Source organism: Oreochromis niloticus, linkage group LG14 (assembly GCF_001858045.2).
Source record: "Oreochromis niloticus isolate F11D_XX linkage group LG14, O_niloticus_UMD_NMBU, whole genome shotgun sequence".
NCBI classification, from domain to species: domain Eukaryota; kingdom Metazoa; phylum Chordata; class Actinopteri; order Cichliformes; family Cichlidae; genus Oreochromis; species Oreochromis niloticus.
The window spans coordinates 2,533,396-2,559,408 of record NC_031979.2 but is presented as its reverse complement, the minus strand read 5'-3'; the positions used below and the strand labels follow the sequence as shown (position 1 = coordinate 2,559,408).

At 41.0% G+C, this 26,013-nt stretch overlaps 1 protein-coding gene across 1 annotated transcript; it reads right to left on the bottom strand.

Moving 5' to 3' along the window:
• Positions 1 to 260: 260 nt before the first annotated feature.
• LOC100695329 (ATP-binding cassette sub-family G member 4) lies at positions 261 to 22,676 on the bottom strand. The gene is made up of 15 exons (XM_003453566.5): positions 22,554 to 22,676; positions 11,961 to 12,229; positions 9,276 to 9,393; positions 8,989 to 9,121; positions 8,794 to 8,844; positions 8,397 to 8,542; positions 7,206 to 7,329; positions 6,837 to 6,951; positions 6,595 to 6,716; positions 4,418 to 4,516; positions 4,135 to 4,303; positions 3,913 to 4,013; positions 3,201 to 3,359; positions 2,999 to 3,117; positions 261 to 1,654 (listed from the first exon to the last, which is right to left on the bottom strand). The coding sequence occupies exons 2-15, from the start codon at positions 12,214 to 12,216 to the stop codon at positions 1,429 to 1,431; spliced, it is 1,938 nt and encodes a 645-aa protein (XP_003453614.1). The 5' UTR covers positions 12,217 to 12,229; positions 22,554 to 22,676; the 3' UTR covers positions 261 to 1,428.
• Between the last annotated feature and the right edge of the window lie 3,337 nt (positions 22,677 to 26,013).

The window sequence follows — 26,013 nt, the reverse complement described above, 5'->3', positions numbered from 1 at the left end:
CACACATCTGGACTTAAAGAGTCAAAGTAATCTGTAATACAAAACCTTTGGTCATTGTTCATAAAGTTGTGTTTATCTCATTTAAGACCTGATAAGGACCTGAGGATTTGTCTAACGTTCTGGTACACGACTGTAGCTTAGATTAGATCTTTCTGTGGATTGTCCTTTGCCACTGTTGACACTTTAAATGCAGAATCTTAAATCTTATTTCTTGGAATTTTGATTGGATATTTCATGTTTTGTTATTAATTACACAAAGCAACTGTCATATCAGTGTTTATTGGAAGTTTACATAGCTGTACAGAACTTTTGGCTGTTATATGTTTCAACATGGAATGGATTAATAAACATACAAGTGGTCATAACACACACACACACACACACACACACACACACACACACACAAACAGAACACACTGTAAAAAATATGAAGATACATGCAGATTCATTAGCAGTCTTTGGTCACTCAGTATGCTGTAATGTGCAGTCCCAACATCTGCTTTTTTAAAAACATGTAATTCAAATGAAATGTGAGATAGCACCAAACACGTCTGCATGAGCATGTCGTGTCCTTGTGGCATTACTGGATGTAGAGCGGACACAAAAACAGTAACAACAGTAACTCACCTATGTAGCTTAAATACAATAACTGAACTGCATATGCATATGCATAGAATACTAAAGATAATAAAGCGTAGTGGAATATGATTAAGGCTTGTCCTCGTGATCATCACTAACAGATTTATTTAGATTAACGATTATAACGTGGAAGTACAAAAAATATCAAATTTCTTCATGCGATCATAACAAAGCTTAATTTACAACTATCAATATGATAAAAACAACAGCTCTGAGAAGTTCATGTTTTTAGGGCTACGGCCCAAATCCACTCTCTCTTTCAGTGATACAAAGACCCCGTGAATGTTGCTTTTTCACTCTTTCGGGCACATTATCAAACATCTTTAGTGCAACTTCATTTTTTTTGGCTTACAAAAGTAAACACTCCTTTTGCATTTGAATTTCGTAAGGGGTGAGTATCCTGGACCAGAGATATACTCTGCCAGAGCAGCAGCACAGTGTGGACTAAAGCAAGATGTCAGTTCTGCTACTGAGTCCCATCTGCTTGGCCCTAAAAACTTCTCTAAGTTATAAAACGTACAGTACGTGTAGCTGAATGTGGCTCAGTCTCGGTGACGTGGCTTTGTGCACACCCATTAGTTCTTGATGAGGTAAAACAGCTGTATGGTGGTTTAAAGGACTGTCACCAGCTGGCAGGAGAACACAACCAGAATTTGTTCTGTCCATTTAGCAGCAACATGTAAAATGAAATGAAACAAACTCCCACATGACGTGACAGGTTCTCTCTGCACAGGAAAGAGCCCAGAGTCTAGGGGGGGTTGTGTGTTTTGGAGACGAGCTGAAGGGAATCTATCGCTCTGACTTGACCTTGTAGCGCAGGACAAGGTAAGTGGCCAGACGTAGGATGATGAAGAAACTTCCCAGGACAATAAAATCTACATAGAGCTTTGCATCCTCCACATCTAGCAGCTGCAGAACCTCTTCAGGCTGTTGGAACTTACACACTGGTCCTGGACACTCCAGCTCTGTGCGGTTCATCCCATAGATGGACAGGAGGACCCCTTCAAAGCCATACCTACGAGAGAGACAAAGTCTTATCTGCAAACAGCCGAGTCACAATAGCTCAAATATTGCTTACTGTTTCTGTAATAAATGCTGATGACTTTGGTAATCAGGCCCAGCCATCGAGGATTTGAATGCATCTTACAAATAGTTAGCATCCCATGAATAACTTTTGCACAAAAAATGCTTGAAAGGATCAGTCAGAGTATTTTTAAACTACTTTATAATCTAAGTGTCACGGCCAGCGCAGGTAGACCCTGTGGAGTGGAAAGTAGTGGACCCAAATGCATGAAACGTGGAAACAGAACTGGATTATAACAGAAGGCGTGCTTTTTATTGAGGCCGAAAAACAGAACATGAACCAAATACAAAAAAAAACAAAAAACTACATACACAAAAACCAGGGATACCAGGAAATACACGAATACCTGAGACATGGGAGGTTAGCAGTGGATGATAAGCAGAACACACAATATCTACACAGAGAGTAACGAGGGAAATACACGACAGAAGGAAGACACAGCTGAACCTAATCAGACACGACGAGACAGAGGAAGCAAAACAGAACAGACTCACACGGAACTATCACAATAAAACAGGAAACCAGAGATGCAGACTTACAGAACATAAGGAACAGAGGCAGACACATGGGAAACAGAACCAAACCTACACTACAGACATGACACACTAAACACGGGAGGCACAGGAACAAAACCTAAGAACTAGAAATCACTGAAACATAATCAGACACTAACTGAAATGAAGCATATTAATAATCAAAAAGCACAAACACGGAGTCACCATGACTCTGCACAGAACCAGATGTAAATGTGTTAACAGTGTTTTACCATTAGTTATTTGTCCACTAATCTCCACTTATTACAGCAGGCTCAAGCATTTTGTGCTAGAGGGCAGCAGCTGGTCCTTCACTCGATTCTGCAGCAGCAAGCTTTGTGTTGCAGATTGTTTATATTTTTATGAGTGTGGTTTTTTATCCATATGAGATTGACATCCTTGTCATAAGTTAACATGAATGACTGAAAGTGACCAAATTAAGCAAAACACTTAAGATACTGAATCTTCCCTGTTTTGGCAGCTGCTAAAGAAATAAAACATTCATAAATCATTTATTAATCACCCAAACTCAAATACTGTTAAGTTCATCATTTTGGGGGCAAGAAAACATAGTTTTGTAATGTTATGATTAAAGCTGAAAGTCTGCACTTTAATCCTTTCTTAACTGCTTGATGTAAAATGTGCTGTGATGGTGCACAGACAGAAAAGCAATGTGTCATCCCTCAAAACCCTGTGGACCGACTAAACCTGCAGCTGTGCTGTTCCTCCCAGCGACACACACCTGACATAGGAAACATAGGAGCTCCACTGCAGATACTTGGGGATTGTGTCAAAGTTGACAAAGAATCCAGAGAACAGCAGCACAGGGACAGCTGTAACAGGCCCTACAAATGTGGCTACCTGGGAGGTGCAGAGGATATACATCGTGTTACATATTACATCAGCCAAGAAAATGTGTATTAAACAATGCAAACATGCACTACCTGTAGTGAGGTGGAGGCAGCACCAACCAACAGCCCAAGAGACTGGGCTACCAGAGCAGTGCAGGTGGACAGGGCTATGAAGAGCAGGTAGCGACTTGCCTCAGGAGGCTGCTCTGTCATCCAGTACACTATGCTGCAGTACATGATGGGGCAGATCACCTAAAATAACACGTTCATTAACTGATGTTTAGTAGAGGAACAGCAAAGATACCCTATCACAGATGTTAAAGTGTGCTGGAGCTACAGTCGCATCCAAACACAGAGCCCTCAGTTCCCGTCCCAGCCAATCACAATGACTGAAGTACTGCATAAAGGTTTATTTAATAGATATAAATGTTGATGGATTTAATACAAATTAAGGTTGTACTGAATGACAATGATGGCCAGCAGGATCAAAAGTAGCTTTCCAAATCACTGTGATATTTACCTCGTTTCCACTTCAATCCATGATAACACCCATGCATTACATCTGAGAAGATTTTAATCTGCCTCGCTACAGTGTAACCAATAACAGACACTTGGATGACTTCTTTGACATGATGAGACACAACAATAATGTTGGGAGACTAATCTGCTCCTACAACCTGCAAGCACCATCGGCTAACACTAGAGTACAGTGTTGTGAAGCTAAGTGGATATATTTAGCTGTTTGTCAGCACTCAGGCCCTCAGTGAGTAAACCCACCAATCCAATCACAGCACTGCCAGCTCACCTGGAATGGAATATCAGCCATGGTCTTGGCCAGGTAGTAGGCTTTCAGGCTGTACCAGTAGTTCAGATGCTCCCTCAGGAACACAGACATCTCCAGAGGAACTGCCAAAAGCCCAAAGTGTTTACACCAATATAATCAATATAAAGCCATACATTTATGAGATTTATTATGGTTGTATCAACAGCAGAGGATGCAAGTCCATAACCTCTGGATCATACTCACAGGTCAACACAGTAGGCATGAGTGCTCCAAACATGAGGAAGAGCATAGAGAAGAAGAGAAATCCAGTGTTGTTAAACACCCTGCTGGCATCGTTGCCAATGTTGAGATAGAGCAAACCTATTAACACACCTATGCAGATGTGAGATATCACTCTGAGGTGGGTCAAAACCTGAGAATGGACGGCAGCGGAGAAAGAAAACATCCACGATCAGGCTTATTTCAGGTAAGAGCACATCTGATCATCTGTGACAGCTGTGATTACTGAAGTGATCCTTCCACCCACCTGGTCTCGACATACAGTTATGAAGGTTCTCTTGAAGAGAATGCAGAACTGTGTGAGCGTACTTGTGGCAAAAGTGTGGCTTTCTATGTGCCTGGCATCCTGGGAAAATGGAAGAAATGATCATCCTTAACTCGACACAAAGCATTCTGCAGTCAGAGCTGAAACAACTGGGTAAAAATAGAGCAACAGACCATTTTTATGGGTTTCTGGTATTGCCAGAACATATTGGTTCTACTTCCTGCTGTCAGTTTGTCTTTATTGGCACAGCTAGCATAGTGGCCTGGTGATTAGCACCGTTGTATCACAACAAGAAGGTCCCGAGTCTGAATCCACTTTCATGGCCTTTCTGTGGGCAGTTTGCATGTTCTCCTTGTGTCTCTGTGGATTCTCTTCAGGTACAGTTGCTGGAATTAGGTTAAACTGGTGATTCTAGGTTGTCCACAGGTATGAATGGTTGTCTGTCTCGCTGGGTGCACCCTGCCTCCTGCCCTATGGCAGGCAGGGCACACTTCAGCCCCCCATCACTATAAATTAGATAAGCAAAAGTGGATGGATGGATGACGTAAGCCATATCAGCTGAACACTGTGTTCTCCTGTTGGGACTTTTGAGGTCTCTGTTAGTTCTTGGTTTTTATAGTTAGTTAAGATCTACCCATTTCCTGCCAGCCCTTATTTTTCTAGTATGACAGGTCTCAGTTTGGGTAATTGTTTCCTGCTTTGGTTCTGAGTTTAGGAAGCAACGCAATCATAGGTTGGACTCAAGATTTACAGCCTCATCCAGAGAAACAGAAATGGACACAGCTAAGATAAACTGTTAATGTGAGAGGACTGTAAATCAATCTAAGACTAAATAGCGAAGGCCTTGGTGCAGCGGGGCGGGGCCACATTCTTGTGGTTGGCAGGGCACAGCGATTCAATTCAATTCAATTCAATTCAATTTTATTTATATAGCGCCAAATCACAACAAAAGTCGCCTCAAGGCGCTTTATATTGTACAGTAGATAGCACAATAATAAATACGATGGTTTAGAGGAGTTTGATTTAATTTTAAATGTAATTTTAAAACAGCAGTACAAACACTGAGAGATCTGCTCAGCATTGGTGCTGCCTGTTTTCTGGTCATCCTGGAGAAGAAGTACCTGTGTTTATTGTACCGAATCACCCTCGTTTCAGTCATGACCACTGAGCTCCAGGAGTTTAGGTCTCGTCTAGGAACAGGTATTGCAGGAGCAAGTTGCACCGAATGCCCCCCACTCAGATAATGGTCAACATGGTTCTTTAAACTCTGTTGCAAATAACTCTCTCCTTCCTGAACAAGCGGCACTTTTGTTCTCTGGGTGTATGGAGCAACGTCTAGTGGAGCATCTGGTTCTGCTGTGGAGGACTGGGTGGAAGAGATCAGGGACTTGTAGATCAGGCTAATTTTATTTATGATCTGGGTGGGGGGAATCTGTCTTCTAGATTGTTATAGCACCTCCATGCCACTCCCCACTGGTTGTTGCTGCCCCCCCCCCCAGGACATGGGCACTTGCTTGCTTGCTGGCTCCCTTGGGGCTGTGGGATGGTGAGGGCTCCACTGGGTGTCTGGCAGTTCTCGAGTGTCTGTGGTCCTGATGTCCCGTCCTTGGCTTGCACAGGGTGGCTGGCCTCTGCAGGGGTCGGCTGCCTGCAGCCTCTGGTGTCTGGCTGTGGGTGACCTCCCTCTGCTGGAGTGGACACATGTGTGTCACTGAGATGTGTGGCCTTGGGCCTTCAGCACTCTTGGGGGGGGCTGCAGATGGCCCGAATATCCTGAGTCTCTCCCTGCCCGCCTCTGGCACTATCACCCTCATTTTCACGTATGTTTCAAAATTTCAGAATTGTACCTTTGTTTGTGTACCTCCCTTTGTTTTGTCGTTTGAGTGTGTTTGGTTGCAGATGCAGCAGTTGGAGTCCCAGCATGTCTGTTGACTAGACCTTCGTTCCCCCTGCTCCTTCTTTTCTCTTTCTGTCCCTTTCCTGGCTTCACTTCCTGTCAGCTCCAGCAAAATACCCTCTCTGATAATACTGTGAGTAATAAAATAAATCAATAAAACAAAAAGATTGACAAGAAGAGCGTACAGAGACTCTATAGTGGTCGTCTTGGCAGCTTCTCTGCAGCACACTCTCCCACGTGTGGAATAGCATCTGTTACTTACAACGGGGCAGATTGTTGCACAGACTGATTGATTCTTCTCCTCTAAAGCACACATTCCACCTTGGACTGCTTCAAACAGCACCGGGTTCAGGTCTCCATACTCTCCTGATGCCACTTCAATGACTGAATCACAAGCAAAAGCAGAAAGCTGTGAACAGAATGAACTCCCTGGAAATGCTGCTATCGTGCAGAAAAGTTGGGGAACATGAACTAGCAATAACAGGTACTGTAAGGTGAACATACTGAAGTCTGCAGGGTTGTGGTAGGTAGGACAGTAGAGGCCGAGTGTCTTCAGATAGGGTATGAGGTAAGGGACGGTGCCTTTGTAGATGCACTGTCCCTGACTGAGGATGTAAAGCTGTGGAGCAAAAACATTCAGGTTTGACAAAAAGCAACCTCTACAGAAGCTCACAGAACTGCAACCTAATTTTCTTTACATGGCAATGGTGTATATTAAAAGATGGAGATAGCTATGGGTGATTTCACCCACTGGTTCTCAGACACTTGGCTCCAAATACCAACATGGTGGCAGCCAAAACACTACACTGAGGCTTCAAAATACGGAGTCTATGCTTCTGTCCATTATTTCCCCCTTCACTGGCAGATACACACCTTGTCAAACATCTCAAACAGTTTGGCACTGGGCTGGTGAATAGTGCAGATGATGGTACGCCCGCCCTGTGCCAGAGAACGCATTAGGGACACCACCTGGTAGCATGACACGCTGTCTAAGCCACTTAAAACACAGAGACAACATTCATGAATAGCTGGGAAAGAAATGGAAGAGTAGATAAATCACAATGACTTGTAGATTCACTCTGTCACATAAGACTGTTAGCTAAACATGAGAAAGCTTGAGGATGATATTTTTCCATTAAAAAAAATCAGTCGTTACTGTGTAAACTTAATATTTTTGGAAACATGTTTTCTCAGTTGTCTGTAGATTTAAAAAGAAACGGACACACTAATGATACACTACCATACAGTATGTACACTGTTTAAGCTCCGTCCTTCAACCAGAAATCTTAGTTTTATATAAAAACTGGAAAACTGTGCAAAAAATAACATAATTAATACATAAACTAAAATAACTGTATGATTTTAATTGTTAGTCTGTTAAATTTAGATAAGTCTATAAACCTTAAAGGGAAGCAGCTCCCACATAAATGTTACTATAATGGCTAGCCATAGCGGCTAGCTGCTACCATGTTGGTTCATGTTGCTATCAGCTAACTGCTAATAGTTTAACAACTAAAGCTAATGCTCTTGTTGCTGTTTACAACATCAGTGTTTTTCCTACATTTCTGTAATTGTTGAAATTTAAGTTATTGAAGCTGCTGAAATGCACCGAATGGTTCTCTGAGTAAAAGTTTATATGAGAAAAATCTCAGAATCAGAAACACAAACATGTGTAATGTTAGTTGAGAGGCTGGAAGACTGAACTTAAAATGCATTGCATTGCTCTAACAGCTGGAATGCTAACAGCAACCTGCTGACGTGCTGAATCTAGTAAGCTATTGTGTAAAACTGTCGGAAGCTTAGGTCTGCACACAAAGATGCAGGAAAGGACTGACATTTCATCTGTGTTTGAAAGTGTCTCAAGCAGCAGCTGCATTTGATATAAAGAAACATAATGAGAGAGAGAGGTGCGATTTAAAACCAGGTATTCCAGTTCTGACACTCACTGAGTCTTTGAACCAGCAGGCAACTATCAGCATGTGATTTTATGGAAGCACATCTCACATAATACAAAGATATAATTTAGGTATACAATCGACAACACATCATCTCCTGCCCGTTCACCTGGTGGGCTCATCAAAGAACATGACTGGAGGATTGTTAACCAGTTCGAGGGCGATGGCCAGACGTTTACACTGACCACCTGACAGTGAGCTGGTACGAGTGTGGGCGCAGTCAAGGAGCCCTAAAGCCGTCAGAATCTCGTTCACCTGAACAGAGAAAAGAGAAAGGTACAGTGCCAGATTTAACTGATTATCAAACACCAATAAAAAATGTCTTCTTTACATTTATATCTAAATGCCTGTTTGGGCAAAACAGGGAGAAAAAACAGGAAAATGCTCGGCAGGAAGAAGAGCTACATAGCAAAATAGATGGTGAGAAATGAAATAAGTATTCTGCTTGTGGACACTATGAGTAAACTGGCTGGTTCAGTTTGCTGTGCATGGTAAACTGCTCTCACCAGTTCCTTCTTCACATCCATACTTTCATCCAGCTTTAAGTTGGCTGAAACCTGAGCAAAGAGAAAATAGATTGCATTAACATGTAACCACAAGATAAAAAAGCTACCAAACAAAACACAAAGCCAGATTCAGATGCTACGCAAAAGCAACGTTTCAAAATGTGCTCCGAGGCTGAGTCGAAGTTTCCGGCTCACCATCATGGCCTCCCTGGCAGTGAGGTGTGGCAGCAGCATGTCTTCCTGCATGATGTAGCAGGACATTTTCCTGAAGGTCCTCAGGTCCCTGGGTTTCCCATTCACCAGGATCTGACCCTTCATCCCTGTTTCCCTGAGCAGCATGAAGGACAAATACCAAACATTTCAACTGCCCAGACAAACTCCTACACCGGCTAGTAAAATACTTTACTAATTAACTCCACCTTATGTTTGTATCACAGAGGCCTCATTTATGTCATCATAACAGTATCAGGGAGTCTGCTCACCTGTACCCTGCTAGAATGTTCATCAGGGTGGACTTCCCTGCCCCCGATGGCCCCATGATCCCTATAAGCTCCCTGCTGCAGAACCTTCCTGACAGGCACTTTAATAAGGCTTTGAAACCTGCAAATAAGTGACAGGGTATTCATGGGAATGAGCAGTAATATTATATTACTCCACAAGAACAAACTTTATGTAAGCATAATAAAAATACTCATGTTAACTAGTAGCTACTAGTTCCGAAAAAGCCACTTGGAAAAAAAGACCTCAACACTGGACTTCTTTGAGCAGCAGCAAAGCCCCCACCACCGAACAGAGCAGGAGTCCGTGACAACACATATGACACAGATGAAAGTCGGTCCTGGGGCAGAGGTGGGTTGTAAAGCGGTTTGTAGATGCACAGCAACTGTGGCTAAATAACATAAATGTTGAGTCCTCAATTAACCCTGCATAGAAGGGTTTCCACTGAGATGTGAGCTGGTGGGCAGGTGTTCCCCACTGTGTTACAAGCCTGGGCATGAGATGATCCCTGCTTTCCCTAAACACCAGGGGCAAGCAGGGACAAGAAATGAAACTGTTCAGTTAGCTAACATTTCCTATTTTTCTGCTGCTCTGTTCATCTGTGTAATCTTAAAATTCCTTATCTATGTGTTCTGTAATGCTTGTCATAAGTCTAACGAGTGCATTTTTTCTTTACATTGCCCAGAAGTAAAGTTAATTAAACAACACATATGTTTTGTGTCTGTTTAAGCTCAAAGTGAAAAAAATAATCAATGTTAAAAAGAACTCTCTGACTTACCGATTAGAAAATGAATTGTTTTGTTTTGGATGAAAATGTCTCTCTCTCTCTCTGGGTGGGGGTGAGTAAGGTGTACTGGGAGGCTAGGCATACAGCAAAGACAAAGGTGGCAAAGGAAACGGCCTGCTGTGAGTGATATGTAATGCTGGACACTAAAGAAGGAGAAAAGGACTTGTAGCAGCTCGTTTGGATGATTAAGGATACAAATGGAAATGTAATAACACGTGAAGGGAGGCTGTTTAGAAATGCAAGGAGGGCTTCAAGGAGCTGATGAATGTAGAAAATGAGAGAGGAGGAAAGATGTGCATTAAGATACGACCTGCCTGGACAAATGACCAACAAACTTTTGTATGAGTGTTAAAGACTGGTGGAAATGTTCTTGAGTGAGGTTGGTTCACGAAGCTTGCATTCAATCATAAATTCAGTATCAGATCTAAAAGTTAAGGCAGTGCATGCAAGAAAATCAAATACACATAACTTTATTTGTACTGACTAAAGAACATGCAGTAATAGCCACGGCATCTGTGTGTTACTCTGCATGAGTGATGTATAGTGTGGATTGATCGGTGGTGTGAGCAGGGTGGATCGTGGGGAGGGCAGCGTGTCAGAAACAATCAGCCTCGCCTCCTCTGTGTGACGGGGAAATAAGAAAAATCAATAGTGATCAGGGTTACAATAGCTGGAAGCACACGCTGACTGCTGTCAGTGAATGTGTCACCGTTTAATCTACTGGTGGTTCTGTCACAAAGAGACAAACGAGAGAAATGTTAGTGAAAAATGATTTTTTTGTCAGCTGCAGAAAGCAGATAAACATCCAGGCCAAATAAAGGGAGGGTTATTTATCACTGTTATTTATAACATGTGGAGTGTAGACCGCACGCGTGTTTGAGCCAGTGTCATCAAAAACGTGATGAGACCCACCCGTGACTGCACTGCATGTCATGCATCTTAGAGCTGACAGACAAGGAGAATGAGTTGTATACCTGAGTATCAGTACAATGCACAAAACAACTGAGCAGGCCATTATGACACAAACAATTCCAGATATGTGTTTTCTATATATTAAATAATATAGATGCCCCTGCAGCATGACTGATAAGCCACCATCACTGACTGCTCCATCACATACCAGCCACTGTTTCCACTTACACAATACATTCAGAAACCTCACTTTTCCCTACATGGCTATAAGACTGAGTGCAGATTTAAACCACTCATTAATCAATTCTGTCAGCGTTGCAAAACTGTTATTTCCACATCTCCAGTATCAAATGTGAAACGTGCACCCTGCTGTTTACTGTGCAGCATGAATGCACTGCATAGCAAACAGAGAAGACACAGGCCAGAGATTTCCTGAGACATTATGTCAGAGGCGCCTTTTAAGCCTGAAGGCAGCAAATATTTAACACACAGTGGTGACAAAAGCTGAATAACTGAATGGAGAAACACAGAGTGATTCCTTATGAGCTGAGCATTCACTGACTGAAGCCCTCCCCAAACACAGACTTTACTTGGGTGAACACCCACCGATACTGATGTTGGTTCAAGTTTATTTTTGTTTTTGTAATCCATTAAATCACTCTAATATTGAATTTTATTATTATTAGTTTGAAGAAGTACTACCGTGTCCAGCTACAGTCGAAGATGCGGTTATTAGTGATGTCTCCTGCTTAGAAACAATGAATGATCCAACTCTTCTCGACTTTTTGAGCATTGTGCTAGCTCGCTATCTTTGGGAACACTTTTAGATACATGCTGCTTATTTTAGTGTTCCTCCAGCCACACATCTACTGTCTCTTGTCTTGATGTTGCCTTTTCACATTATCTTTACTCAGTTATAAACTGGTTAAAGTAGAAAACTGTATATAAAGGATGGTCAGAAGTGTGTTACCTCTCCTCCTCCAGCATGGTCCCTCCCGAATGGTGTAGGAGATGTTGATGAACTCCAGGTCAACAGCTGAGCGTCGGGGTAGGTGGGTGAATCGCTGTGCCTCAGTGATCTGGTTCTCAACCTTCTTCAGGTGGGTCAGCATGGATACCTCCTGTTGCAGCTGAGGCTGAGCAGCAGGCTGGCTGTCACCATTACATATGACCACCTCCTCCATAGGGAGGCTAACAGAGTCAAGTTCCAGTGCCTTATTATCCATATCAGATCACAGACTGTGGGTGGAGGAGTGAGGGGAGGAAAGAGAGGAGATAAAAAGGAGAAGGGAGGTCATTCACGGTTCAACTGTCTAATTTTACAGGTGAGGTTTTTGTGCTTGAATGTTTGTAGGTCATTTAGTAAAGTTATCTATCAACCCTGAAACAACAGAACAGCAGAGAAGCTGAGCCAGCGAGCAGCTCTGCTGAGAACAGGGACGATGTTTTTGCCCTTTTCACTGCTGGTTTGCACACTGTCTCAGTTTCCCATCCACGCTACTTTTAAGTAAGAGGCCAGCAACCAGCTAAAATTCATGAAACATTATTGGTGCTTATGCACCAAGGCTTACCTGGTTAGGTTCAGGTAAAAAAATACATCAGTGATGTTATAGCACAGAAATGTACCTGGTTAGGTTTACATCATGACTTATGTCATAATGCATAGTAAACCTGCATGTTAAAGGAGCATGCTGGGAGTGACAGCCACTAATGCCACTGCACCAAGACAAGTCACTGGGTTTAACAAAATGGCACAAACACAGTACTGGAAGCATTCTTCTAATGGTGTCGTTCCAAATATCTGATGTTGTATAATGTTCATTATTTATAAAGATTCGCTTTATGTGAATGGGTTACTTTTAATTAGGCATAGGGATAAAATGATGACTGAGCCTGGAATATCATCTACAAGAGAATAAAAAAAAAATGCATATGCATCAGAGAGCAGGGCCAGGGAGTCTTCCTCTTCCTCCTCACATTATTCATCATCAAAAACCTGGAAAAAACAGAAGTCAGAACATAAAGAAGAAAGCAGAAAGAAAGCAAAGTGTAAATAAAAAATATTCATCAGTTTACTGTTAATCCTGATGTGTTCAATTCTGGATTTGCATTTAGTTCTTACTTTCATGGCCTTACGAGGTGACGCCCTAACCTATATTATCCATCCAATCCACCCCTCGGTCTGCAGATACGGTTCTTTTGGTCCCAAACATGCGTCTAAAAACTTAGTGTCCAAAACTTTTCTCCAAAACTCTGAAACAGCTCGCCACCCTCTCTTTTGCACCCTGTAACGTATGTGTTCAGATGTGCGTTCAGGCACTGCTTTGTGTTTTGTTGTTTCACAGGTTTGTGTGAGTGTGTTCATTGTCAAAGGAATTTGCAAAGAAAAGCGTCTGGACTTCTTTAAGTTGCTTGAAGACGTTTCACCTCTCATCCGAGAAGCTTCTTCAGTTCTAAGGTCAAATGGCCGAGAGTCCCAGATTTCCCATCAATATGATTGAGAAAAGGGCCCCAGATTTCGACAAACTTAAAATGGGTGTCAGCCAAACGATAACGAACCTCTTCAATATACAAACAAGCGATCATCTCACGTAGCCAAACCCTGAACAATGGAGGAGAAGGTGATTTCCAGGCTCTAAGAATAAGTCTTTTAGCTACAATCATGCCAAACATTAAGGCTTTCTGAAGAGGACGCCTGAGTGCCAATGAGGCCAGGGAGCAGCCTAGCACTGCAAGTACACCATCCGGCTCTAATTTTAAGTCATAAATCCTGTTATATATATTAAATATCTCTGCCCAGAAACTCCTGAGTGTGGGGCAAGACCAGAAAAGGTGACCAAGGGTTCCATCCAGCGCTCTGCATCTGTCACATAAAGACGAAAGAGATGGAAAAATGCTGCATAGCTTTGTTTTAGAAAAATGCAAACGATGAAGGACCTTGAACTGTATAAGTTGTAGTCTGGCATTAACAGAGCATTCTTTAATCTTCTTCAACCCATTGGCCCACAAAGCATCCGATATGTCTACTTCCAAGTCCTTAACCCAAGCATCCTTGATATGGTTCATAGGTGGTATGAGTGTAAAAAGTGCAGTAAATTGGCTGATTAGGTGTTTGGAAGTGGGATTTTTAATCAAATAATCATAAAAGTCACTATGAGCAGGGGGCTTATCCAGATGGGCAAAAGACTGTTTAACAAAATTCCTAATTTGCAAGTATCTAAATAAATGAGCAGAGGGGAGCATAAATTTTGATTGCAGCTGAGCAAATGAAGCAAAACAATTGTCGATGTAGAGGTCCTTAATAGTGTGAAGACCTAGTGCTGACCAAAGCTTAAACACAGGGTCCATCAAACCAGGTGAAAAAGAAAGGTTATCAGTTATGGGAGCAAAAATGGATAGGTCAGGAAGGCACAAAGCACCCCTAACTTGCTTTAAGATCCTAAGAGAATGACCTAGGACAAAAGCATTACTAAAAAGTTTGGTAGGTATGTTGGGCTTAGAAAACAGAATAGCATCAAGTGATGTACTAAAAATTGATTTAGCGTTGTGTGCCTCTATCAAAGGCCAAGAAGGACCGCATCCCTCCTGAACAGCAGGAACAGCTGAAACACTGTTCCAGAAAACAAACGTTTTAGGTAAAGTACATGGAAATTCAATTTAATTCTAAGGAAATTAAAGCCTTAGTCCAGAGTGGTGTTATAAAATGCTATTAATAATATTATTAATGTTTCAGGTTCAGCAAGAGGATACTGATAGTTTGCAGTCGGTATGAATCTTGCATTTGTAGCAGCTAATAATTAGTATTATCTATTAATCTCCCAGGTTTATATTTTATTAATACTTTCAGTCTTTTGATCTATGTAATGTGACTGCAATTATTTTTTTTTATTTTAATGTTTAAGTTAACTAATCTATGAGTTATGTTTTTAAAGTCTATTTTCCCAAACGCTTCACAGGAGAATCACACAGAAATAATCAAAAAAATGATGGTTAGTAACAAAGACTGGATCTCCTCCACTTGGTTTATATAAATCTGTCTTCTCAACATTGACACTCCTGCAAATTAGAAATGTCAGGTGATTATTTTAATTCTTGCCCTTCTAGGCAGTGATGTTGATCCAGTCTGCAGCACGTATAAAATGCCTGTAAATCCACTTCCTTTCCACTATCAGTTATAACATAAATTACATCCTGGTTGTTCCTCAAAGTTTCATGAGTAGGTTTGTGTGCTTTATATAAATCATATCATTTCCTTCTGATGCATTTCAGCCCATGATGAATTATGTCTTTGTGTTAAAGTTAAGATAATCCCAGGATCTGTAACAGCAACAAGCTCTGGATCACAACAACTGTCAACATATACAGTGGCTTGCAAAAGTATTCGGCCCCCTTGAACTTTCCCACATTTTGTCACATTACAGCCACAAACATGAATCAGTTTCATTGGAATTCCAGGTGAAAGACCAATACAAAGTGGTGTACACGTGAGAAGTGGAACGAAAATCATACATGATTCCAAACATTTTTTACAAATAAATAACTGCAAAGTGGGGTGTGCGTAATTATTCAGCCCCCTGAGTCAATACTTTGTAGAACCACCTTTTGCTGCAGTTACAGCTGCCAGTCTTTTAGGGTATGTCTCTACCAGCTTTGCACATCTACAGACTGAAATCCTTGCCCATTCTTCTTTGCAAAACAGCTCCAGCTCAGTCAGATTAGATGGACAGCGTTTGTGAACAGCAGTTTTCAGATCTTGCCACAGATTCTGGATTGGATTTAGACACCAGACAGGTCAGGGATAAAGTTATTGAGAAATTTAAAGCAGGCTTAGGCTACAAAAAGATTTCCCAAGCCTTGAACATCCCACGGAGCACTGTTCAAGCCATCATTCAGAAATGGAAGGAGTATGGCACAACTGTAAACCTACCAAGACAAGGCCGTCCACCTAAACTCACAGGCCGAACAAGGAGAGCGCTGATCAGAAATGCAGCCAAGAGGCCCATGGTGACTCTGGACGAGCTGCAGAGATCTACAGCTCAGGTGGGGGAATCTGTCCATAGGACAACTATTAGTCGTGCACTGCACAAAGTTGGCCTTTATGGAAGAGTGGCAAGAAGAAAGCCATTGTTAACAGAAAACCATAAGAAGTCCCGTTTGCAGTTTGCCACAAGCCATGTGGGGGACACAGCAAACATGTGGAAGAAGGTGCTCTGGTCAGATGAGACCAAAATGGAACTTTTTGGCCAAAATACAAAACGCTATGTGTGGTGGAAAACTACCACTGCACATCACTCTGAACACACCATCCCCACTGTCAAATATGGTGGTGGCAGCATCATGCTCTGGGGGTGCTTCTCTTCAGCAGGGACAGGGAAGCTGGTCAGAGTTGATACGAAGATGGATGGAGCCAAATACAGGGCAATCTTGGAAGAAAACCTCTTGGAGTCTGCAAAAGACTTGAGACTGGGGCGGAGGTTCACCTTCCAGCAGGACAACGACCCTAAACATAAAGCCAGGGCAACAATGGAACGGTTTAAAACAAAACATATCCATGTGTTAGCATGGCCCAGTCAAAGTCCAGATCTAAATCCAATCCAGAATCTGTGGCAAGATCTGAAAACTGCTGTTCAGAAACGCTGTCCATCTAATCTGACTGAGCTGGAGCTGTTTTACAAAGAAGAATGGGCAAGGATTTCAGTCTGTAGATGTGCAAAGCTGGTAGAGACATACCCTAAAAGACTGGCAGCTGTAATTGCAGCAAAAGGTGGTTCTACAAAGTATTGACTCAGGGGGCTGAATAATTACGCACACCCCACTTTGCAGTTATTTATTTGTAAAAAATGTTTGGAATCATGTATGATTTTCGTTCCACTTCTCACGTGTACACCACTTTGTATTGGTCTTTCACCTGGAATTCCAATAAAACTGATTCATGTTTGTGGCTGTAATGTGACAAAATGTGGAAAAGTTCAAGAGGGCCGAATACTTTTGCAAGCCACTGTATCTGTGGACAACAAGGAATACCCACACTATCCCAGAAAGGTATTACAGTAAGACTGTAATGTTCATTTTTTCCACTACCAAATTTGTTTTATTGGATTGTTGATCCGGTTCCCTTCATATGGTTTAGCGCAGCGGTCCCCAACCCCGGGGCCACAGACCGGTATCAGTCGTTTGGTACCGGGCCGTGAGAGTTGAGGCTCGGGTGTGAAATCTATGGTTTTCAGGGTTTTTATTGGTTTTTAGCTTTAACTCGGTTTCCCTGGGTCTTTTCCTGTGTGTTATGAATAAATCTTCTTTCTTTTTTTTGTACCGGTACTGGTTTTATTTTATTGTATTCATCCGCGACACCTTAAAGGCCGGTCTGTGAAAATATTGTCAGACAAAAAAGGTTGGCGATCGCTGGGTTAGCACACTAGAAAAGCTTTCTGGCAGAAGGTAAAGATCTCCCGTGTGCAATAATCTTCTCAGTTGTCAAAGTTTAGATCAGGGGCTCACCAGGCTGATAAGTCCCAGCCCGTCTAAAGCACTGACAGTAAAGACAACGTCAAAGGTTGCTTATGTTGCCTTGTTTTAAACGATCTCGCAGTGTTGCTGGTTTTCTGGTGAGTTTTGACTGTTTGAACACAGACAGAGATCCCTGTGTAATCAAGACTGTTTTCTGTCCTGGTCTAAATTCCATGTTACAAATAGCCCAACAGTAGCACCACCTGTTACATTATCTGCTGTATTACGAGAAATTAGATGAAGAAGATTGATGCTAATCTTAAAACTGTATTCTAAGAAGTAGGACACAGAACTATAGCTTGGTGTAAGTTCTGAAATCAGTGAGAAAAATCTGTCCTGGGTTACTCCTAAGACAGGTTGGCTGCTTTACTGAATACTGCTTCATATTTCCAACTGATATTGGCTTTGTTCAGTTTTGCATGTAATGCATTGCTATTCTAAAACACATCAGTATTCACATTAGCCAGAACGTTTTTGATTTCACCATTCGAAAACCTGAAGTACAACGCTGCCTCTGACTGTCTAACAGTCATTAAGCCAAGTATTAAACAAGACATGAGTGCACGTTTTGTGGTAGATGGCTTGTATGTTTCTTCAGTAAGACGTAGAAGTATTGCAGTTGTGCTCTGAAGCATTACTTGAGGAGCACAAATGCAAGCTATTGATTTAATCAGTGACAACTGATGATTCAGTATAACTAACTTGGAAATGTCCTGAATAGATTTTCTTGTGATTATTAGTTCATTAGTCTGGATTAAGTGTAAATGTCTATACATTTCCTGGGAAAAGACAGCGTAGGCACCACCAGCGTCAGATAAATCCACTTCTACTATCCATGCAGAACTTTAAGCAGCAGAAATATGCAATCTGCTGATGTGACTAATGATCACTGAAACTGAGATACGTCTAATCTACTTTGTTCTGCACAGACTACTGTAAAAATGGTTCCCAAGTCTGAGGTGGTACAGTAATTTGTCCTTTTTGAGACAGAAGCCTCGTTTAATCACTCATGGGGTTCTTAATCCGCTTGGGGATTAAAATGAACTTTCTTTTATTTCCTTGATCTGCAGGAGGGGCTGTAGTTACTGCCTTGGGAAAAAATCTGCAGAGTCAGGCACACTACCAAGCACCAAACCGAGGTAACGTATGGGAATCGACTGCTTCTCTACGTGCCTTCCACGCACCCAGGAGAAGCCAGAGGCCTTGGTGTCAAAGGGTCCAAATGAGAAATGAGACATGTTATGTATGCCAACGTGTCACGAGTCAGCTTGGATGGCACTGTACCGCTCTGGAGAGAAGGAAGGTCCACGGAGGGAAGAGAGGATAAGGAAAGAACTCCATGACCTGGGATCAGACCGCTTTAGATTATCTGCCGTACTGCTGTTACACTTTTCTCTGACTCTAAGGCTTACAGTTAGATGAAAGGCCCATTAGTATCAAATTAAGTGCCCACACAGCTAAATGGAGACATCAAAGTGAAGATATCGTTATGCCAATTACCTACTTCGACACAGATGAACTCAAAACACAAATCTACAGATTTTGTGTACCCACCTATCAGCTACATTCACAGTAAGCTAACCATCAGAAACACACATACAGGAAGAGGCCAGTACTCAAACTAATCTCAACTTTAATGTGCAACTCACATATAATGGAGTAGGAAATATACATGAGACATACCTTCAACACTACTGCCTGACAAGTCCATTACTGCCCAGATGTTTAAGGGATGGGAAACAAGTGAATCGTTTTAAATAAAGGCATGTGCTTAAACATCATCTTCACTGCCAAAAGCTGAGTGAAAATGACAAAAATCCTCTGGCTCCTGATTAGAAACTGTCTTAAATCCAGAATCAAAAGTAAAATCTTTCCCATACAAGGTCTTAAATAATCAGGCCCCATCTTATCTTAATGACCTTGTAGTACCATATCACCCTATTAGAGCACTTCGCTCTCACACTGCAGGCCTACTTGTTGTTCCTAGAGTATTTAAAAGTAGAATGGGAGGCAGAGCCTTCAGTTTTCAGGCCCCTCTTCTGTGGAACCAGCTTCCAGTTTGGATTCAGGAGACAGACACTATCTCTACTTTCAAGATTAGGCTTCAAACCTTCCATTTGATAATGCCTGTAGTTATGCATTATCAAAACCCTTTCTTAGAGTCTCCTGTCTGTACCACATAATTTCTCTAAAAACTCTACTTTCAGGATTTTCCACTTTATTCATGCTTTGTTAGCCTTTGGTGAATGCCCCACCTGAGAAAATACGTTATAGCTCCAAGGTGACAGTTTTGTGACTCATCATTCAAAAGCATGTGTGGAGCACGAAAAAATTAGTAATCAGTCTCTAATCAATGATATACATAAGTGAAAAGTACACAAGTATCTTTTCTTTGTAGGAAAACTCATATGTTTAATAACACTCCAATAAGTATCAATGAATTTGTTTTGAGCTTGTCTACTGTAGTCTGGTGTGAAACCCATCAGTGTTCAGTTGTTTTGGTGCCTTGCACTTGCTAAGTGTCCTTCCGACCCCGGGATGACGGATTGCCTAGTTAGCGTTGACTGACCTTGTTCTGCTAATGGGAACTTTCAGCAGGTGAGGACTGCTCCATGTGCTGCTGCACTGAGAACTACAAGCTGCAGGTGAAGTACACCCACACGATTAGAAACTTACTGGAGAGCAAGATTTTTTATATGTATCAGGAAACAAATCACACCAACAACTGCCTAACAATAATTTGTATTAGAGACAATCAGATGACCAAGGAATTAGCAGCAGCGAGAAGTAAAAACTCTTTTAACTATAAGAAACGTGCAGCCAAACCAGGTTCAGAGAAGGACTTTTGGACATGAGAGGAAACAGACAGGTGGTTTAACTAACTGATTTTTATCATTGGGCTTCATGGATAAACACAACTGGGTGTCATCTGCATAGCAATGCAAAGCAATTTCAATGTTTGGTGTGTTCTGTAATAATAATGTTTAAGGAAGTAGGAAGTAATGTAAAAAGTACAGGTCCCAGCACAGAACCTTGTGGAATCTCACGACTAACATTTGCTTGTTCACCATATTCATTAAAAATTGGAGTTTGTCAGAAAGATAGGTGTGTTTGTGGTTCTGTGTGTGTGTGTGTGTGTGTGTGTGTGTGTGTGTGTATGTGTGTATGTGTGTGTGTGTGTGTGTACGGGTTCTTGCTATCTTGGTGGGGACCAAAATCTGACATTTACTATACTGTTGGGGACCAACAGCCCTTGTGGGGACCAAAATCCAGGTCTCCATGGGGTTGAAGGCATTTTTCACACTCAAAATGTGGTTTTAGTGTCAGAGTTGGAATTAGGTTATGGTTAGGTTTAGGGTAAGGCTTAGGGTTAGGCATTCATTATTGATGGTTCGGGTTAGGGTAAGCGGTAAACAGACTCAAAACATAAAGAAATAGAAAATGACCACAAAGTGACTCAAAACAATCACAAAATGAATCCAACAACGACGCAGAAATGACCACATTAAAACTGAAAATGGCAAAATCTGTGAAAACAAAATGACTATGAAATGAGCTTTAATTTGTTTGTGGATCTGTTGCCTCATAATTTATCCACATCTCACACAAGCAGATCAACCCATTAAAAATAAATAAAGGTTTTAATACATTGCAAAAGGTGACACTTGTCCGTCGTGAGTCAACGAGCTTTGTAACACCCACATCTGTGGTTGAAATGCTAAATGTACTGTTGCTCCTGTCTCCTACAAGCAGACACATTTTCTAACAGAGCTGATTATTAAAATTTAAGACTTGCAATTAAAGCTATCAAAAATGTAGAAGATAAAAATGTCCACTTTTTATGCAGTAAGGATAGCTCACATTATTGCACATGTACTACTAAAAAAAGCCACAACAGCTTTTCTTTGTGTTGCATCTCTGTGAAACATGACAGATGCTTACATCTGCTGGAAAAACAAGATTTCTCTTTGGAACTTAAACATGGTCGGATTGTTCTGCTAAAGCTTATAGTAGAACAGGCTTTTCTTACATGACATGAGAACAGTGACCATAAGGATAAGTTCCAACCCAAGAAAGTATGTTAATACTACTGGTCTCCCATGACTTTGAAAGAATGAAAACTAAATCACTGAAAAGGCTTTGGCTGAAAAGAAAATCATAAAAGCTTTTGTACATTCCTACAGTCAGAGTAACAGCACAGAGAGGCTTTATAAGCTATAACAATTTTTACATGTAGGGACTTGAAAGTATTTGAGTGAAAACATGAATATGAATCTTCTTCTTTCTTCCTTTGCTGTAATGTGAGTAAATTGAGTTAATCAATTTACTTAAAAGGAAACTTGTTTTCTTTCAGGGCTCCACTTCAGTTTTTACCCAAGTTTGAATTACTTCCCTGATTAGTACGTCCTTGCTGAGCAACATTTTAGCATAACTGCAATTATTATAAGCAGGACTAATAAAAATACATAAACTGTGTTTTCATCACTTTTGTTTTTCTTTAAATGCTCATTTGTTTCTGATCAGGTTTGACTCTAAATGTAGAGTCAGTGTACAAACTGATGCAGGTTAAATTCATGGTAAGGCAGGAATAAACCACAATAAGTTATTCAATGAAAATAAATCACCTGATGAGCCAATGATACACAGGTATCGTCAGCTTGTTATTTGTAGATGTAAATCATTAAATATAATTTTAGCTTTCAGCTAATATATTTGTAACAGGCTTTGTTGAAGCATGTGAACAAAATCTGCTTAGTGTGACTGATGTTAGCTATTGATTATGTTAACAGACACAGATTAGCTTTATAAAGCAGGATAAAACTGTCATTTTTGTCTAGGTCCATTCAAAATACAGTTCTATAGCTAAATGTTACACAATACAAACCCGGTTCAAAAGACATTTTAAGTATTTTAAGTAAGCTTTAATATAAAGAGCAGAGCACAACAGAGATTAAGACAGGGGCAGCTTGTCAGCAGGAACAGCCACCAGAGAGAAGATGAGATATTTGAGATAAAAAGTAAGACACGGAGAGAAGAGGGCAAACAAAAAGCTTACAATGACTGCTGTGGGGTGGCTGTCCTTCTGGGTGTCTGTCAGTATGTTGTTATCTCTCTCCGGCTGCAGCATCCACTACCAAACACCTTCCAGTCTGCCGCATCTACAGCATCTCTGCACGCTGAGCAGGGCAGAGCAGACTGGGAGGGGCGGAGTGGGGACTGGTGAGCTGATGGAGGAGGGACACTGGATCTGACGGGGGAGGAAAATTCTCCTTTACTTTGTAGAAACGTGGATTTCTGCATTTCTAATCTTTATCATGAGAGACAGGTGAGGCTTATGTTTATGTAACCCACATTTCCAAAACCATAGCCTGTAGCCTTATTTTACACTAATCCCTGCTTCAAAATGTGTAACTGGAAAGGTAAATGCAGATTTAAAGATGATTTACGGTATTTGCAGGTCCTGCTGAACACTAAACAGCAGTAGTCACCATTAGTTTGCTGACTACTGCAAATGACCCGAAACCATTGAACTTAGCTAATTATCTTTATATCCTTACAGTTAATTAATAACTGAAAGTAAAATTATTCCATTAATTAATAAAAAGCATCATGAAGTGGTGCAAGAAAAGGCCAAATCTTAAATCTCAGATACGCTCTCCCTAACTACAGGCAGACTCCATCCACAGAGGACAACTACTGGATGTAATGGAAAATGTGCAGTCTAAGTATAATGTAGAGATAAAGCAGATGCCACCGTATCTACTGAGTGAAAGTCAAGGATGTGAATTTTTCACAGTCTTCAAAGATGTGACAAGTACAGCAACAATGGAGAGTCTTAAAATCATAAAATCATTATCTAAAAAGTGCATTTTGTATTTACTCAGGTTATCTTTGCCTAATATTAAAATTTGTTTGATGATCTGAAACGTGAGTGTGACAAATGTGCAAAAAGAAAGAAAGAGTCAAATACAGCACATCCCTCTCTACCTGGGACATGCCCTGAACACACCTGGTGTCAAACGGATGACGGGGGCCTTCAGACGCGTTGCTTCACTCCCAACAGTGACGAGATTCAAACACAACAGAAAAAAAGGGCGACTTGCAAAGAGACATTTTGAAAACCTGTGTTTACAAAGTGAATGAAAACTTTATTTACTGAGTCAATTTCAGGTGAGAAGTTGCATTTCCACACTCTGCAGTTAAGATTTGTTTTCAACACTGTCATACAAAGGACACACCAGGAAAATGACTAAGGCTTCCCCTAAAAAGAAGTGGATACTGAGAGATTAGCTCATTTTGATAAGAGCAAACTATGCAAGCAGTCATTGTTACTCTGTGTTACTTTGGAGACTAAATGAAGTTTAGAAGGAAGAGTAAAAATCCACACATGTATGTAATCTGTCAAATTCTCCTCATAAAACAACATATACATTAAATATTTTCTCTAAATCCTTGTAGAAAGCACTGCTCACAGCTTCCAGGCTTATGTGTGCTCTGTACCCTCACAAAGATGTAACATGTGAAAACTGTCACTCAACAAGAGTCTGAAAATAGTTTTGTACTAACTGTCATAAAAGTGATAAAAATATTTATTTAGTAAAAACTTACAACCCTGTTTAAGTAATGTATCATTCGGTTTTTAAATGCACATAGAGTACCCAGTATTAGCTGATCATTATATAGAATCACAAACATGATTTTATTGATTGATTAATGTGTCACTTTAATGCTGTAGCTAGATATTATTTTAACTGCTGATACACTTACTGATGCAATAATACATCAACATATAGCAGTACACCTATGGTTTTAAATCTGTAAAATTGTAAGTAAATGAATGCTGTGGAGTACAAACTACAGTATTCAAGTCCAAAATATTGGGGGGAAGAAGAACAGAAATACTGCAACTAAAACCAGCACCATCATAGATCCTGTTCATGCTTTCACGATGCTCGATTCTAGTCCAGTGGCAGTGATAGCGATGACAATGGTGGGTGTGGTGGGAGGATCTTATTTCATAGTTGATGGTGCCACCCCCATTTCTCCTCTTCCAAACAATCAGGCCAAAGGGTGATCATAATCTTCAGACTCCCTGTCTCAAAAAGGAGCCAGAGGCCGGTAACTTGAACTGAACCCAAGTGCAGTAAGGAGTTTTATAACAATGTTTATTAAGTGCACACAATGTAACTGTCATGGTCTTGAGTCATTTTTCAAAATATTTTTATTAGGATTTTTTTCATAGAAACAGACAATGACAAAAGAAAAAGTACACAAGAACCAGAACAGAACTTAGCTCAGGCAATACAAGATTTTGAGGCACATACAAGGCAGTTGAGGTAAACCACAACCCCTGCAGGAATCAAAACAAATCACGGTAAGACCAATAGTCAGGCAAATTAATTCAGTTTGGGAAAGCCCCGCAACAAGGAGGATGACAGTACAGGTCCAACGTATTTCAGACATGGGTCCCAGGTTCTGTGGAAAGAGTCCAAGGTGGAGTTGAGCATACAAGTTATATATTCATTGGGAATACAGTCCATAACAATGTTATGCCAGGATTTCTGAGTTGGGATTGCGGGCCTGCCCCAAAGGAGCAGGATATTCTTCCTGGCCGCAAAGGATAACAGCTGGAACAGTGTCTTGTGCTTGCCTTTGATAACCAGATTGTTCATTACTCCCAGTATAAGACAGAGAGGGTCCAGAGGAACAACAGAATTGAAAATAACTGAAAGCACTTTTGCAACATCAGACCAAAACTGTTGAATTTTCCCACATGACCAAAAACAATGAATAAAGTCACCGTCCTCAGCATTAAACTTCGAGCATAAAGGGGAGGAGATTACATCTATTTTACTTTTTAAAGAGGGTGTGATGTATGCCCGATGAACAATTTTTAACTGAATTGATTTAGCCCGATTACAGACAGATATTTTAGAGGCACAGGCCCAAATCTCCTGCCAGTCTGGATCATTTATGGAGCGGCCTAGGTCTCTTTCCCAGGCCTGTTTAACAGCCAGGAAGCAACGAGCTTAGCCAGAGTTAAGAACCTTATAAAAGGAACTGATGGATTTTCCAGACTGCATGGAGGACAAAGCATCCTCCACTGCAGACCTAGTAGGGTCCAACATTAGGGTGGTGTCATCATTTATTATGTGCCTCAGTTGCAGGTGTCATGATCCTGGGTCGTTGACCCAGCGTTTTGTGTTCATTTTGGTACCATCTTATGTTTTGTGTTAATTCTTATTTTGTATTAGTTCTTAGGGTTTGGTTCTTGTGTTTAGTGCTTTAGTGTTTTATCAGCCCTACCTGTGTCTGTCCTCTGTGCTCTGTTCGTGTCCCCGTGTTTGTGTTGTAAAACAGTCTGTGTGTTTCCTGTTTTTTGTTTTTTTCAAATCAGGCAACAAAGTATATTTCTCATTTACAGTGACAATTTTTTTTCTTTCCCTTTTCTCCTTCCCCCTCCTTCCTCTCCCCCTCCTTTTTACATAAAATATAATTACCATTATATAAACAAT

Coding starts and splice junctions, on each gene's coding strand:
- LOC100695329 (XM_003453566.5), bottom strand. CDS start 12,216: ATGGATAATAAGGCACTGGAACTTGACTCTGTTAGCCTCCCTATGGAG. Junction 4,304..4,417: donor TAACTGTATGTCGAGACCAG/GTGGGTGGAAGG, acceptor GTCCATTCTCAG/GTTTTGACCCACCTCAGAGT. Junction 4,014..4,134: donor CATGCCTACTGTGTTGACCT/GTGAGTATGATC, acceptor GGCTTTTGGCAG/TTCCTCTGGAGATGTCTGTG.